The sequence below is a fragment of the Tachyglossus aculeatus genome, chromosome 4 (assembly GCF_015852505.1).
Source record: "Tachyglossus aculeatus isolate mTacAcu1 chromosome 4, mTacAcu1.pri, whole genome shotgun sequence".
Classification (NCBI taxonomy): domain Eukaryota; kingdom Metazoa; phylum Chordata; class Mammalia; order Monotremata; family Tachyglossidae; genus Tachyglossus; species Tachyglossus aculeatus.
Window position 1 is genome coordinate 116,202,128 of NC_052069.1, and position 17,931 is coordinate 116,220,058.

The following is a 17,931-nucleotide window of genomic DNA, read 5'->3' on the forward strand; positions in this document are numbered from 1 at the left end:
ACTGTGTCCAATTTGATTTGCTTGTATCCACCCCGGCGCTTAGTACGGTGCCTGGTACATAATAAAGCGCTTAACATAGTAAGCGCTTTGAGAAGCAGCATGTCCTAGTGGAAAGAGCATGGGCTTGGGAGCCAGAGGTCATGGGTTCTAATCCCGGTTCTGTCACATGTCTGCTGTGTGGTGACCTTGGGCAGGTCTTTGTTCTGTCATCTGTCTCCCCCTTCTAGACTGTGAGCCCGCTGTTGGGTAGGGACCGTCTCTATATGTTGCCAACTTGGACTTCCCAAGCGCTTAGTACGGTGCTCTGCACACAGTAAGCGCTCAATAAATACAATGGAATGAATGAATGAACTTCGTGCTTCAGTTACCTCATCTGTAAAATGGGGATTGAGACTGTGAGCCCCACCTGGGACCATCTGACTACCTTGAATCTCCCCCGGCACTGGACATATAGTAAGCGCTTAACATATATGTATATATGTTTGTACATATTTATTACTCTATTTATTTATTTATTCATTTTACTTGTACATATCTATTCTATTTATTCTATTTTGTTAGTATGCTTGGTTTTGTCCTCTGTCTCCCCCTTTTAGACTGTGAGCCCACTGTTGGGTAGGGACTGTCTCTATATGTTGCCAACTTGTACTTCCCAAGCGCTTAGTACAGTGCTCTGCACAGAGTAAGCGCTCAATAAATACGATTGATGAACAAATACCTTATTTATTATTATTAACACATACCATTATTATTCCTCTAGAGTCTCGGCTCCCTCAAAGCGGCCTCACCCCCGAGGCGCCAGAGCAGTGAGGCTCTCCTAGGCCGGCGGAGCAGGGGAGCGTAGTGAGGATGCAAGGGTCACAGGTCATGGGAACAGCCGGGGCTCTAGAAATCAATCAATCATATTTATTGAGCGCTTACTGTGTGCAGAGCACTGTACTAAGCGCTTGGGAAGTACAAATTGGCAACATATAGAGACAGTCCCTACCCAACACTGGGCTCACAGTCTAAAAGACTGCAACATTCCAGGGGGAGTCCAATAAGAGGCCTTCATGGAGGTTCCCAGGGCTTCGATCGGGTGGAATCGCCCCAGATCTGGAGCACGGCCAATGCCAGAAGGCCAGACGCCACCTTAGGTCCGGGCCAGAATTGAGAAGGGCAATTAAGAGGGCCAGAGGGATGCAGCAACTTCCCCAGGAAAACTCATCTGCCGGGAAAGACGCGGCTGGGGGGGGATGGGACAAAGTTGATAAAAACCTGTATATATGTATATATGTCTGTACATATTTATTACTCTATTTATTTATTTATTTATTTTATTTTGTTAGTATGTTTGGTTTTGTTCTCTGTCTCCCCCTTTTAGACTGTGAGCCCACTGTTGGGTAGGGACTGTCTCTATAGATTGCCAATTTGTACTTCCCAAGCGCTTAGTACAGTGCTCTGCACATAGTAAGCGCTCAATAAATACGACTGATGATGCTGATGACAAAATCATGAAGGGCGTGGGCGGGGGGGGAACGTGGAATTGGCACTAACCAAAATCGCCCAACAGCAGGAGGGAGGGCACCTACCGTTGCTGGAAAATGGTAGGTTCAATACCAACACGAGGGAACACCTGTTCCCAGAGCCGGGAATAAGCCCAGGAAATTGGTTACCTCAAATGGTCGCGCAGGCTGAAAGTAACAGTTCAAACAGGGTATGGATGAATTCATGGGGGATGGCCCAAAACAGGTTTCAGGGGAAAAGTTAGGGATGTTTGAAAGTGCATCCCTAGAAACGGAGATGGAAGCCAAGAGGGGCAGCCATCACACTGTGGTATTTGTTAAGTACTTACTAGGTGCTAAGCACGGGGGTAAATGCAAGATAATTAGGTTGGGCACAGTCTGACTTGGGGCTCACAGTCTAAGGAGAAGGGAGAACATGTACTTTATTCCCCTTTTTAGAGATCAATCAATCAATCGTATTTATTGAGCGCTTACTGTGTGCAGAGCACTGTACTAAGCGCTTGGGAAGTCCAAGTTGGCAACATATAGAGACGGTCCCTACCCAACAGTGGGCTCACAGTCTAGAAGGGGGAGACAGAGAACAAAACCAAGCATACTAACAAAATAAAATAAATGGAATAGACATGTACAAGTAAAACAGAGTAATAAATATGTACAAACATATATACAGGGATGAGGTAACTAGGCCCAGTGAAGTGAAGTGACTTGCCCAAGGTCACACAGCAGGCAAGTGAGAGAGCCGGGGGGGGAAAAGCCAGGTCCTCTAACTGCCAGGCCCAAGCTCTTTCCACTAGGCCACACTGCTTCTTCTCCCAGGTATTCCTTGGTGCCCCAGACATCCAGTACTGGATACATGGACACTTTGGTCTTGTCAGCTGTGTGAACTTGGGCAAGTCACTTCACTCCTCTGTGCCTCAGTTACCTCACCTGTAAAATGGGGGTTAAGACTGTGAGCCCCACGTGGGCCAACCTGATCACCTTGTAGCCCCCCCAGCGCTTAGAACAGTGCTTTGCACATAGTAAGCGCTTAACAAATACCATTATTATTATTATTATTATTATTATATCTACCCTAAAGCTTAGAACGGTGTTTGGCACATAGTAAGCACTTAAATACCAATATTATTATTATTATTATGTTCCCATGAACCAAGGCAGGGTCGCCATGTGCACGCAGCTGACCCTGGAAGCTGCAGGGAACTGCCCTCGCACTATATGTTGCCAACTTGTCCTTCCCAAGTGCTTAGTACAGTGCTCTGCACACAGTAAGCGCTCAATACGATTGATTGAATGAATGAATGAATGAATGAATGAACGGATGGGCCTCCTTAAAGCCAAGGCCAGGCTACCTCTGGTGTGACCTGGGGCTAGATTCGGTCTAACGGCACTGTCTCACCACCCCCTCGCGAATTCAGAACATCAGAAAGAATATCAGAAAGAACACCCGATGCCCAACTGGGGACACCAGACGGGCATCCGAGCCCAGCCCGTCCGAGATGGATTTAGCTAAGGGCTGGCCTGACGCGGTCTCACTGGATTTGTACAACTTGTAATTCCCAAGCGCTTAGTCCAGTGCTCTGCACACAGTAAGCGCTCAATAAATACGATTGATTGATTGATTTGGAGTGGCGGGCTAGGCCGGGCCGGCCCTGGGCTCTAGGCTGCTCCTCCCGACCCAGGGCTGATCCTGGCTAAGCGGAGTGCGGGCAAGCCCCGAGAAACGGAAGGCCTGACGGCAGCTCCGGATCAAATGAGTTTGCCGTTCCGGGTCCAGCTAGAGAGGGTGCTCATATAATAGTTAAAATGACAACCCTTGCTTCTGCCTGCTGATTCCTCTCCCACCTGGCTTCCCTCTGCCCCCAGTAGTGCCCCTTTTAGACTGTAAGCCCACTGTTGGGTAGGGACTGTCTCTATATGTTGCCAACTTGGACTTCCCAAGCGCTTAGTACAGTGCTCTGCACACAGTAAGCGCTCAACAAATACGATTGATTGATAGATTGCTAGAGAAACCAGTCTTAGGGCACACGGTAACCATGTGCTTTCTTTTCTTACAACTATTTTAGAAGAGTGGTCTACATCCAGCCAAATATTTATTCATTCAATCGTATTTACCGAGTGCTTAGTGTATGCAGAGCACTATACTAAGCACTTGGGAGAGTGCGATACAACAATAAACAGCTTATACGTTGCCGATTTGTACTCTCCCAAGCGCTTAGTACAGTGCTCTGCACACAGTAAGCGCTCAATAAATACGATTGAATTGAATGAATGAATACATTCCCTGCCCACAACGAGCTTACGGTCTTCTGCCCAACCTTGGTCGGGAGGGAGGGAGGGAATTAACCCGCTGAAGGATGCTGAGCCTCAGAAGCAGTACCCATTCTAGCTCTCCTTGCAGTTTGGGTTTTTTTTTAATGGTATTTGTTAAGCACTTACTATAGTCATTCATTCATTTAATGGTATTTATTGAGCGCTTACTGTGCGCAGAGCACTGTACTAAGCGCTTGGGAAGTCCAAGTTGGCAACATATAGAGACAGTCCCTACCCAACAGTGGGCTCACAGTCTAGAAGGGGGAGACAGAGAACAAAACAAAACATATTAACAAAATAAAATAAATAGAATAAACATGTACGAATAAAATCAATCAATCGAGTAATAAATACGTACAAACATATATATAGGTGCTGTGGGGAGGGGAAGGAGGTAAGGCGGGGGGATGGGGAAGGGGAGGAGGGGGAGACGAAGGAGGGGGCTCAGTCTGGGAAGGCCTCCTGGAGGAGGTGAGCTCTCAGTAGGGCCTATATGTCATGCACTGTTCTGTATATATGTATATATGTTCGTACATATGTATTACTCTATTTATTTATTTATTTTACTTGTACATATCTATTCTATTTTATTTTGTAGTATGTTTGGTTTTGTCTCCCCTTTTAGACTGTGAGCCCACTGTTGGGTAGGGACTGTCTCTATATGTTGCCAATTTGAACTTCCCAAGCGCTTAGTACAGTGCTCTGCACACAGTAAGCGCTCAATAAGTACGACTGATGATGATGTTCTAAGCGCTGGGGCAGATATAAGCTAATCAGGCCAAATATAGTCCCTGTCCCTCATGGGGTTCACAGTCTGGGTAGGAGGCAGATCAGGATCTGAATCCCCATTTTGCCGTGGAGGAAACTGAGGCAAAGAAGAGAAAAGTGACTTGCCCAAGGTCACCAAAGTGGCAGGGTTGGGATTAGAACCCAGGTCCTCTGGTTCCCAGGCCCGTGATGTATCCACTGGGGCACACGGCTATTTCACAGCCCGCTGTCGACTTCGACCGCCGCAGCTTACCGCTGAGCGGGACTCCCCCAAGTTGGGGCTGAGACTGGAGAACCCCCTGAGGTGGGAGAAAGTTCTGACCTTGGAGTCCTACAAGAGAGATCAATCAATCAATCAATCGTATTTATTGAGCGCTTACTGTGTGCAGAGCACTGGACTAAGCGCTTGGGAAGTCCAAGTTGGCAACATATAGAGACGGTCCCTACCCAATAGTGGGCTCACAGTCTAAAAGGGGGAGACAGAGAACAAAACCAAACATACTAACAAAATAAAATAAATAGAATAGATAGGTACAAGTAAAATAAATAAATAAATAGAATAATAAATATGTACAAACATATATACATATAGAGATCCTGGAAATACTTCAGTGGAACAAAGCCATTTCCAAAAGCAGGGGAGGGCCAGGGGGGAGAAGTCTCCTAGGATTGCTGGGTGGGAACAGGCAGTGGAAGTACGTTGGCCGCCCTCGGGACTACAGTCCAGGGGGACGCTGCCCTAAGAAATGTATGCAAGGGAAAAGGCCTGGAAGCTGGGGAAGAAGAGGCAGCATCATCATCATCAATCGTATTTATTGAGCGCTTACTGTGTGCAGAGCACTGTACTAAGCGCTTGGGAAGTACAAGTTGGCAACATATAGAGACAGTCCCTACCCAGCAGTGGGCTCACAGTCTAAAACGGGGAGACAGAGAACAAAACCAAACATACTAACAAAATAAAATAAATATTATTTATTTATATTTATTTTTATTTATATATTTATATTTATTTATTAATAGCATGGAGAAGCAGTGTGGCCTAATGGAGAAAGCAAGGGTCTGGGTTCTAATCCCGACTCTCCTGCTTGTCTGCTGTATGACCTTGGGCAAGTCACTTCACTTGCCTCAGTTTCCTCAACTGCAAAAACGGGGGTCCCTGTTCTCCCTCCTACTTAGACTGCGAGCCTCATGGCAGACAGGGACTGTGTCCAACCTAACGATGACAACGATGATAATGGTATTTCGTAATCGCTGACTGTGTGTCAGACGCTGTACTAAGCACTGGGGTGGATACAAGCAAATCGGGTTGGACACGGTCCCTGTCCCACCTGGGGATCACAGCCTCCAACCCCATTTTACAGATGAGGTATCTGAGTCACAGAGAAGGGAAGTCAATGCCAGAGGTCAAACAGCCGACATGTGGCAGGGCTGGGATTAGAATGAGCCCCCTCCTTCCTCTCCCCATCCTCCCCATCCCCCCTGCCTTACCTCCTTCCCCTCCCCACAGCACCTGTATATATGTATATATGTTTGTACAGATTTATTACTCTATTTATTTTACTTGTACTTATTTATTCTATTTTATTTTGTTAATATGTTTTGTTTTGTCGCCTGTCTCCCCCTTCTAGACTGTGAGCCCGCTTCTGGGTAGGGACCGTCTCTGTATGTTGCCAACTTGGACTTCCCGAGCGCTTAGTACAGTGCTCTGCACACAGTAAGTGCTCAATAAATACCACTGAATGAATGAATGAACCCATGACCTTCTGCCCCCCCCCAGGCCCATGCTCTATCCACTATGCCAGGCTGCTTCTCTAATTAATAATAATAATAATAATGATGGCATTTGTTAAGCGCTTACTATGTGCAAAGCACTGTTCTAAGCGCAGGGGGGATACAATGTGATCAAGTTGTCCCACGTGGGGCTTACAGTCTTAATCCCCATTTTTACAGACGAGGGAACTGAGGCCCAGGGAAGTTAAGTGACTTGCCCAAGGTCACACAGCAGACTTGTGGTGGAGTCGGCATTCGAACCCACGACGTCTGACTCCAAAGCCCGGGCTCTTTCCACTGAGCCACGCTGCTTCTCTAATTAATCCAATTCATTCATTCAGTCAGTCGATCGTCTTTATTGAGCGCTTACTGTGTGCAGAGCACTGGACTAAGCGCTTGGGAAGGACAATTTGGCAACATATAGGGACGGTCCCTACCCAACGATGGGCTCACAGTCTAGAAGAATCTAATTTAACTTAGCGTTTAGAACACACAATAAGCGCTAAACGAATACCATTAAAAGAGTCAAAAAAAGAGGACAGTGTCTCCCTGGGGGTGTCAGTTCACTCCCCATCCACCCGCCCCAGCTTTCCAGTTCAGTTTTGTGGGGGCCACGGGGCAACATCAGACCTACTGAGGGACGTAGCCAGAACCTCTACGGTCGCCAGTGCTCCCTTCACCATCTCTCCTCCGAACACCTCAGGGAAAGCCGCTCCGGGCTTAGCTCGTCGGTATTCCGGACCCTGTCCCGGCCACGCCAGGCTGGGCAACGCCCGTGGGGGCATCGCCAGGTGCTGGCCGCCGCCCTCCCTTCGCGAGCCCCCTCACCTGGGTTATGAACAGGATACACTCCAGGAACATGTAGTCCTTGTGGTTCTCATTCACGGCCTTCTCATCCACAAAGTGGCGGGGCTCCAGGTTTGGGTGCTCTGGGAAAGGCACGCAGAGAGACATAGTAGAGACAGTCAATCAATCAATCAATCAATCAATCGTATTTATGGGGAAGTCCAAGTTGGCAACATCTAGAGACGGTCCCTACCCAACAGCGGGCTCACAGTCTTGAAGGGGGAGGCAGAGAACATAGCAAAACATACTAACAAAATAAAATAAATGGAATAGTTATGTACAAGTAAAATAAATAGAGTAATAAATGCGTACACACACACACATATATACAGGTACTGTGGGGAAGGGAAGGAGGCAAGGCGGGGGGGATGGAGAGGGGAAGGAGGGGGAGAGGAACGAGGGGGCTCAGTCTGGGCTGAGTACAATAATAATAGTATTATTATTACTATTATTATTAGAATTGTTTGGTTTTGTTCTCTGTCTCCCCCTTTTAGACTGTGAGCCCACTGCTGGGTAGGGACTGTCTCTATATGTTGCCAACTTGTACTTCCCAAGTGCTTAGTACAGGGCTCTGCACCCAGTAAGCGCTCAATAAATATGATTGATTGATTGACTGATTGACTGATTGGGGCCAGCGCCGCCCCCCTCCCGTCCCATCCCATCCGTGCGGCCACAATGCCCTCGTACACCTCACGCCCCTCCGTCATTGCCCGGCAGTAGCCGGGTACTCCGCCCCTGCCAATTCTGGCAGTGGACACCCATCCACGCTCATTCCGCTATTTCATCCTGGCATATCCACTCCGTATCTGCTCTCCTACCTCCTGCTCCAACTGCTTCTTTTATTATGCTATTGATTAAGCGCTTACTGTGTGCTGGTGCTGTACTAAAGCGCTGGGGTAGATACTAACTAATCGGGTTGGACACACTCCGGGTCCCCCGTGGGGCTCACAGTCTGAATCCTTGTTCTACAGATGAGGTAACTGAGGCCCAGAGAAGTTATCTTGTATCTACCGCAATGCTTAGTACAATGCCTAGCACATACCACTGTTGGGTAGGGACTGTCTCTATATGTTGCCAACTTGTACTTCCCAAGCGCTTAGTACAGTGCTCTGCACACAGTAAGCGCTCAATAAATACGATTGATTGATTAAGTGACTTACCCAAGGTCACACAGCACTCACGGGTGTGTAAATCACTTGGTACGTCTGCCTCCCCGGTTGGATCGGAAGTTACACTTGTGGGCAGGAAACCTGTGTTTTGCTTCCATTTTGCTTTCCCAAGCGCTCACTACAGCACTCTGCTTTCAGCAGGGACTCAGTAAGTGCCAGTAACTGATGAATTTACTGGTTTTGAGTTGCTACCCCTACTACACACGCTCACCTCCTTTTTGTAAATGCATGTCGTTTTGCAAAATTGGCAGGTGAGTCACTCAGCCCCTGTCCTCTTCACCTCCACCTCCCGCACTCCCCACTGCCAGGATGGCTTGGCTTGAAATGTTCCCATCCAGGCCACCCGCTGATGCCTCTCCTAATGGAAGCAAGAGCCTTCTTCCCGTTCCTGGCTGTCTCGCGGGGGCCACTTGCCTCCACGCGGTGGCCCGCTCAACAAAGCTGGCGACAACTGACTTGGTGGAAGGCCTCTTCTTCGACATAAAACGATCCTCTGGAGCGCTGGATCTCCGCTGGCCTGATATACAGGAAGCCCATTCTAAATCCAGCAGCCCACTCTGGCTCTGGATCTCACACTAGCCTGTCATACAAGGAGCCCACACCGGGCTTGGATGTCACGCTAGCCTGCTAAACAAGAAGCCCGGCCCCAACTCACGTCGCTTCCCATTATCTCCTCCGTGCTCTCCCTGCTGCCTCCCCCCAGCTCCGCCACACTGGCTCACGGAGGAAGGTCAGCAACAAACAGCCTCAGTCAACAGCCGGTTTAATGCCCCAGTTTACAAGCTGTCACCGTCTGCGGGGCTCTCGAAAGGGGGAAGGAAGGGAAAGGGGGTGGGAAGGGTGCCTGGAGACGAACCGCAGGATGGGAGCCTGTCTGCCGGACTCTTGAAAGGGGGAAGGATGGGAAAGGGGGTGGGAAGGGTGCCCGGAGACCGCAGGATGGGAGCGGGAGGATTAGGGTGAGGGGGTCGGGGGAACCCCTCCCGTACCTATCAGCTGAGAACTGCCCCAGATGAAGGGCAGAAACTGGAAATCATCCAGACCCCACACTCCTTGGCTTCCGGCCGGCTCCATCCGGTAGGTTTTCTGGAGCTTCCTCATGATCTCCAGGTACCTGGGGAGGAGATCAGGGATGGGGTCAGGGGCACATTCAAACAGGGGTGGATTTTCAACCCCTCAACCGCGAGAGCAGGACTCACAGAACAGCTCGGGTGTTTGTACATATTTATTACTCTATTATTCATTTTACTTGTACATATCTATTCTACTTATTTTATTTTGTTAGTATGTTTGGTTTTGTTCTCCGTCTCCCCCTTTTAGACTGTGAGCCCACTGTTGGGTAGGGACTGTCTCTATATGTTGCCAACTTGTACTTCCCAAGCGCTTAGTACAGTGCTCTGCACACAGTAAGCGCTCAATAAATACGATTGACTGATTGATTGATTGGTCTCTGCAAGTTACCCAGTTCATCTGCATACACGAGGCATGTGCAGAAATCTGCATAAGTTAAGCATCAGTTGGTACTCTTCTTACGCATTTAGGCTCCAAATCACCTTGCTATCTTTAAAGTCAGCAGGAAGGGACACTATCCCTTTCTTCCTTTCCTTCTCCCCCGGCAACCTCCCACTCCACCCTCTTCCCCTCCTGGTGTCTGGCGTAAGTGCTTAGTACAGTGCTCTGCACACAGTAAGCGCTCAATAAATACGATTGAATGAATGAATGAGGGCAGCAGAGAGATCTGTGAACAATGACACAGACCGCTGCCAGGAAAAAGGCCTGAGCCCAGAACCCGCAGCCCAACGCTGCAGTTTCCAAAGGTTTTTTTTTTTGCTTTTTAATGATATTAGTTAAGCGCTTACTATGTGGCAAAGCACAGTTCCGAGTGCTGGGGTAGATACCGACTCGGTCCCACATGGGGCTCACAGTCTTAGTAGGACGGAGAACCGTTAAGGAGTTCCCGATTTACAGTTGAAGAATCTGAGGTGGATTCGGAGACAGAATCTGAGGCAGACTGAAGAACCTGAGTCAGAGAATCAATCAATCAATCGATCAATCGTATTTATTGAGCGCTTACTGTGTGCAGAGCACTGTACTAAGCGCATGGGAAGTACAAATTGGCAACATATAGAGACAGTCCCTACCCAACAGTGGGCTCACAGTCTAAAAGGGGGAGACAGTCTAAAAGGGGGAGACAGAGAAGTGAAGTGACTTGCTCAAGGTCACACGGCAGACAAGTGGCGGAGCCGAGATTAGAATTCAGGTCCTCTGAGTCCCAGGCCCGGGCTCTTTCCACTAGGCCATGCTGCTTCCCATAGCATGGGTGTGGTTTTAGGTTAATTTGTATGTGAACTGATCCCCAGAGGCGCAGAAACTGAGGGCAGGGAGGGGTAATAATAATAATGATGGTATTTGTTAAGCGCTTACTATGTGCAAAGCACTGTTCTAAGCGCTGGGGAGGTTACAAGGTGATCAGGTGGTCCCACGGGGGGCTCACAGTTTTAATCCCCGTTTTACAGATGAGGTAACTGAGGCCCAGAGAAGTGAAGTGACTTGCCCAGAGTCACAGAGCTGACAGTTGGCGGAGCCGGGATTTGAACCCATGACCTCTGACTCCAAAGCTCGTGCTCTTTAATAATAATAATAATAATGGCATTTGTTAAGGGTTTACTATGTGCAAAGCACTGTTCTAAGCGCTGGGGGGGATACAATGAGATCAAGTTGTCCCACGGGGGGGCTCCCAGTCTTAATCCCCATTTTTACAGATGAGGTAACTGGGGCTCAGAGGACTTAAGTGACTTGCCCAAGGCCACACAGCAGACTTGTGGTGGAGCCGGGATTCGAACCCATGACCTCTGACACCAAAGCCCGGGCTCTTTCCCCTGAGCCATGCTGCTGCTGGCCTGAGGATATCCAACGGTTAACCAGACTAGGATGAGCGGGAGAGAAATGGCTAGATCAGCTCCTTTCCCACTGTTGGGTAGGGACTGTCTCTATATGTTGCCAATTTGTACTTCCCAAGCGCTTAGTACAGTGCTCTGCACACAGTAAGCGCTCAATAAATACGATTGATGATTCCACACTTCCCCTCGTACCGGCTTCACAGATGCCAACTCCACCCTGCCCTAGCTAGGCCCAACTCCTCCACTCTGCCCGCCTGCCTTCCTCCCTCTCTTCCTCACCGGTTAAACACTTTGAAGACGATGGCCATTTGGTCCTCAGATCGGAGGACTCCAATCTTGCAGAGGCAGCAGAGGAAGGCGGCAAAGGCAGCTTCGTGCCCTGGGGGGAGAAGAAATAATAATAATGGCATTTATAATAATAATAATTGGCATTTGTTAAGTGCTTACTATGTACTTACTATGTAAGCTTCGTGCCCTGGGGGGAGAAGAAATAATAATAATGGCATATATAATAATAATAATAATAATTGGCATTTGTTAAGCGCTTACTATGTGCAAAGCACTGTTCTAAGCGCTGGGGAGGATACAGGCTGATCAGGTTGGCCCACATGGGTCTCACAGCCTTAATCCCCATTTGACAGATGGGGGAACTGAGGCCCAGAGAAGTGAAGTGACTTGCCCAATATCATACAGCAGACATGTGGCGGAGTCGGGATTCGAACCCATGACCTCTGACTCCAAAGCCCGGGCTCTTTCCACTGAGCCACGCTGCTTCTCTATTTATTAAATGCTTACTACGCGCAAAGCCCTGTTCTAAGCGCTGGGGAGGCTACAAGGTGATCAGGTTGTCCCACGGGGGGCTCACAGTCTTAATCCCCATTTGACAGATGAGGGAACTGAGGCCCAGAGAAGTGAAGTGACTTGCCCAAGATCACACAGCAGACCTGTGGTGGAGTCGGCATTCAAACCCATGACCTCTGACTCCAAAGCCCGTGCTCTTACCACTGAGCCACGCTGCTTCTCTATTTATTAAATGCTTACTACGCGCAGAGCCCTGTTCTAAGCGCTGGGGAGGCTACAAGGTGATCAGGTTGTCCCACGGGGGGCTCACAGCCTTAATCCCCATTTTACAGATGGGGGAACTGAGGCCCAGAGAAGTGAAGTGACTTGCCCAAAGTCACACAGCCGACAGTTGGCAAAGCCGGGATTCGAACCCACGACCTCGGACTCCAAAGTCCATGCTCTCTCCACTGAGCTACGCTGTTTCTCAACTACAATCCCAGGTTAGGGGAGCTGATGATCGGCTTGTGGAGGGGAGAAAGATGCTGACCCAGGATACCCCTGGGAGGGTAAGGAAACCAAACCATGTCTATAATAATAATAATAATAATAATAATGGTACTTTTTAAGTGCTTATTATGTGCCGCACACTGCTCTAAGTGCTGGGGTAGATACAAGTTAGATAGGACTCACACTCTTAATCCTCATTTTTCACAGATGCGGTAACTGAGGCCCAGAGAAGTGAACTGACTCGCCCTAGGTCACACAGCATACACGTGGCGGAGGCAGGATTAGAACCCATGACCTTCTGATTCCCAGGCCCGTGCTCTGTCCACTACGCCACACTGCTTCTCCTACGGCCGTAACCCGAGGGACCCTTCCCCACCCACAACTCTCAGAGTCCTCCTGGCCCTACCGGTGCTGCGGTCCTAGTAATCAATCCGTCAGCAGCTCTTACTGAGCTCCACTGCGGGTTTATATGTTTCCAATTTGTCCTTCCCAAGCGCTTAGTACAGTGCTCTGCACACAGTAAGCGCTCAATAAATACGACTGATGATGATGATGATGGGTGCATATATACTTGGGAGAGCACAACTGAGTAAGAGCGACGGTAATGGTATTTAAACGCTTACTCCGTGCAGAGCACTGTACTGAGCGCTGGGAGAGAATGAAACTGGTGGGAATTAGACACGGTCCCTGCCCCTCAGGGAACTTCCAGTCTAGGAACAGACTGAACATTTCCCTGCCTGGATCCATTGGGCCAGTTCAGGCCCTGGGGGCTGACGGACACATAATAATAATGATGGTATTTATTAAGCGCTTACTATGTGCAAATAATAATAATAATGATGGCATTTCTTAAGCGCTTACTATGTGCAAATAATAATAATAAGGATGGCATTTGTTAAGCGCTTACTATGTGCAGAGCACTGTTCTCAGCGCTGGGGGGGATACAAGGTGATCAAGTTGACCCACGTGGGGCTCACAGTCTTAATCCCCATTTTACAGATGAGATAACTGAGGCTCAGAGACCTCTGACTCTGACTCCAAAGCCCGGGCTCTTTCCACTGAGCCATGCTGCTTCACACAGTTCTATGTGCTGGGGAGGTTACAAGGTGATCAAGTTGATCCACGTGGGGCTCACAGTCTTAATCCCCATTTTACAGATGAGATAACTGAGGCTCAGAGAAGTGAAGTGACTTGCCCAAGGTCACACAGCAGACATGTGGCGGAGCCAGGATTCGAACCCATGACCTCTGACTCCAAAGCCCGGGCTCTTTCCACTGAGCCACGCTGCTTCGCACAGTTCTATGTGCTGGGGAGGTTACAAGGTGATCAGGTTGTCCCACGGGGGGCTCACAGTCTTAATCCCCATTTTACAGATGAGGGAACTGAGGCCCAGAGAAGTGAAGTGACTTGTCCAAAGTCACACAGCTGACAACTGGCGGAGCCGGGATTTGAACCCATGACCTCTGACTCCAAAGCCCGGGCTCTTTCCACTGAGCCACGCTGTACATGCCAGGTACAAGCTATTGATTCAGAAAGATTCATTCATTCATTTATTCGTATTTATTGAGCGCTTACTGTGTGCAGAGCGCTGGACTAAGCGCTTGGGAAGTACAAGTTGGCAACATATAGAGACGGTCCCTACCCAACAGTGGGCTCACAGTATTAACATCAAAATGCACCAAAATCCTCTACACCCTTTCCTTTCTCCCCCCACCCTACAAGTCTCCGGTATAAGCTGGTCTTCTGACCTGTAAGCTTGTTGTGGGCAGGGAATGTGTCTGTTTATCGTTTGTACATATTTATTACTCTATTTATTTATTTATTTTACTTGTACATATCCATTCTATTTATTTTATTTTGTTAGTCTGTTTGGTTTTGTTCTCTGTCTCCCCCCTTTTAGACTGTGAGCCCACTGTTGGGTAGGGACTGTCTCTCTACGTTGCCAATTTGTACTTCCCAAGCGCTTAGTACAGTGCTCTGCATCCTCATCAATCATCAATCGTATTTATTGAGCGCTTACTATGTGCAGAGCACTGTACTAAGCGCTTGGGAAGTACAAATTGGCAACATATAGAGGCAGTCCCTACCCAACAGTGGGCTCACAGTCTGCACATAGTAAGCGCTCAATAAATACGATTGATGAGGATGATGATGATACTGTACTCTCCCAAAGCACTGTTTTGCACACCGTTAAGCGCTCAATAAATACAACTGAATGAATAAATGTCAGGTTGGGATAGCCCAGCCCAATGAGGCTCAGCCTCAATGATACACTGCCACTAGAGTTTCCAAACAAAATAGGCAAAACTGAAGTGTACAACTTTGGACTGTGAGGTATCTGCTAAGCGCTCACTCTGCGTCAAACACTTCTAGACTGACAGCCCGCTGTTGGGTAGGGGCCGTCTCTATATGTTGCCAACTTGTCCTTCCCAAGCGCTCAGTACGGTGCTCTGCGCACAGTAAGCGCTCAATAAATACGATTGAATGAATGAATGAAACACTTGATTGATTGATTCTCCGGGCCTCAGTTCCCTCATCTGTAAAATGGGGATGAAGACTGTGAGCCCCCCATGGGACAACCTGATCACCTTGTAACCTCCCCAGCACATAGAACTGTGCGAAGCAGCATGGCTCAGTGGAAAGAGCCCGGGCTTTGGAGTCAGAGGTCATGGGTTCGATCACCTTGTAATCTCCCCAGTGCTTTGCACATAGTAAGCACTTAATAAATGCTATTATTATTATTATTATTATTGACACAATAAGTGCTGTGCTGGGGGGCCACGCAAAATAATCCGATTGGACCCAATCTCTGTCCCACAAGGGGCTAAAAGTCTAAGGAGGAAGAAAAGTACATGGTAAAGTTAAATACAGGCCATTTGTAAATTCTGGCTCCCGTGGAGGTTTGTTTCAGTAGAACATAGGCTGCTAGAGGGCCGGGCATATCCCTTTTAAATATCCAGGAAGGTGCTTAGCATATATGTATATATGTTTGTACGCATTTATTACTCTATTTATTTATTTTACCTGTACATATCTATTCTATTTATTTCATTTTGTTAGTATGTTTGGTTTTGTTCTCTGTCTCCCCCTTTTAGACTGTGAGCCCACTGTTGGGTCGGGACTGTCTCTAGATGTTGCCAACTTGCACTTCCCAAGCGCTTGGTACAGTGCTCTGCACACAGTAAGCGCTCAATAAATACGATTGATTGATTAATATGCCCCCAATGCAATCAACAGCAAGGCATATCCCTTTTAAATATCCAGGAAGGTGCTTAGCACTTAATATGCCCCCAGTGCAATCAATCAACAGCATTCACTCTGCGCAGAGCCCTATATTAAACACTCAAGAGAGAGGACAGCAGAGTTGTACCTCTCACAGAGTTGTAAGACTGTGAGCCCCCCGTGGGACAACCTGATCACCCTGTAACCTCCCCAGCGCTTAGAACAGTGCTGTGCACATAGTAAGCGCTTAATAAATGCCATTATTATTATTATTATTACGATTTTGCTCCTGGGTGGTTCATCAGCCAATATTGCCAGTATTAACTGAGTGCTTACTGTGTGTGCAGCACTGAACTAAGCGCTTGGGGGACTGCAATAATTAGATGCGATCCCTGCCCTCGTGGAACTTCCAATCTAGTGGAGGAGAAAAAACACCAAAATAAATTACAAATAGGGGGAAGGAAGAGTTTAAAGATCAGTCGATCGGTTAATGGCACTTGTTGGGTGCTGGCTTTGTGCAGAGCACCGTACTAAACACCTGGGAGAGTACAACAGAATTAGCTGGCCCGTTCCCTGATCCAAAGATATCATCATCATCATCAATCGTATTTATTGAGCGCTTACTGTGTACAGAGCACTGTACTAAGCGCTTGGGAAGCACAAACTGGCAACATATAGAGACAGTCCCTACCCAACAGTGGGCTCACGGTCTAAAAGATATGGACCTAAGATTGATGGATTAGGTAGTGATGAGCACTCAAGAAATACCATTTCTTGATTGACTGCTAGGGACTGTCTCTATATGTTGCCAACTTGTACTTCCCAAGCGCTTAGTACAGTGCTCTGCGCACAGTAAGCGCTCAATAAATACAATTGATTGATTGATTGACTGATTAGTGGGAGGAGGCAGCGAGTAGCCAACTCAGTCAAATTCCTGCTCTACTACACATGGTGATCTCATAGCACCTTCGAGAAGCAGCGTGGCTCAGTGGAAAGAGCCCGGGCTTGGGAGTCAGAGGTCATGGGTCCCGGCACCGCCACATCTCTGCTGTGTGACCTTGGGCAAGTCACTTAACTTCTCTGAGCCTCAGTTACCTCATCTGTAAAATGGGGGTTAAGACTGCAATAGTAATAATAATAATAATGGTATTTCTTAAGCGCTTACTATGTGCAAAGCACCGTTCTAAGCGCTGGGGAGATTACAAGGTGATCAGGTTGTCCCACGGGGGGCTCACAGTTTTTAATCCCCATTTTACAGATGAGGGAACTGAGGCACAGAGAAGTGAAGTGACTTGCCCAAAGCCACACAGCTGACAAGTGGCGGCGCCGGCATTTGAACCCATGACCTCTGACTCCAAAGCCCGGGCTCTTCCCACTGAGCCACGCTGCTTCTCCAGCCCCACGTGGGACAACCTGATCACCTTGTAGCCTCCCCAGCACTTAGAACAGTGCTTGGAACATAGTAGGCGGTTAACAAATGCCACCATGAGTGACCTCATCTGTAAAATGGGGAGTAAGACTGTGAGCCCCAGGTGGGACAACCTAATCACCTTCTACCCCCCAGTGCTTAGAACAGTGCTTTGCACATAGTAAGCGCTTAACAAATACCATTATTACTATTATTATTATTAAAGCACATTCACTTAGAGGTCCCGTGACCACGGTGAGACCCCCTTGGAGTCCTGTCTGCTTTGATGATGATGATAATGGCATTTGTTAAGCGCTTACTATGTGCAAAGCACTGTTCTAAGCGCTGGGGGAGGTTACAAGGTGATCAAGTTGTCCCACGGGGGGCTCACAGTTTTCATCCCCATTTCACAGATGAGGTAACTGAGGCCCAGAGAAGCGAAGTGACTTGCCCAAAGTCACCCAGCTGACAGTTGGCAGAGCCGGGATTTGAACCCATGACCTCTCACTCCAAAGCCCATGCTCTTTCCACGGAGCCACGCTGCTTCTCCAGAACTGGAGCTGATATAGGGTGGTAGACTGTGCTTTCCTAACTTTAGAGGTGAAGTTTTGAGACCTCCTCCCCTTCCCTGCAAATGACTTCACCTGGAAGGAGGATTCGATCCAAGATCGACATCCTCACGGCTCCATCGCGGAATTCCCTACAGATGGTGACGAGTTGGGAAAACCCAAGGACGGGCCCGG

At 48.3% G+C, this 17,931-nt stretch overlaps 1 protein-coding gene across 1 annotated transcript in view; it reads right to left on the reverse strand.

The window, feature by feature from the left end:
- Positions 1-17,931, reverse strand: part of PTPA (protein phosphatase 2 phosphatase activator) — a 56,301-nt gene that overhangs the window by 14,402 nt on the left and 23,968 nt on the right. Inside the window, exons 6-8 of the mRNA XM_038745206.1 lie at positions 11,548-11,647; positions 9,358-9,482; positions 7,182-7,282 (exon numbers count right to left, since the gene is read on the reverse strand). Coding sequence (XP_038601134.1) covers positions 7,182-7,282; positions 9,358-9,482; positions 11,548-11,647 — 326 coding nt within the window. The remainder of the gene's footprint in view (positions 1-7,181; positions 7,283-9,357; positions 9,483-11,547; positions 11,648-17,931) is intronic.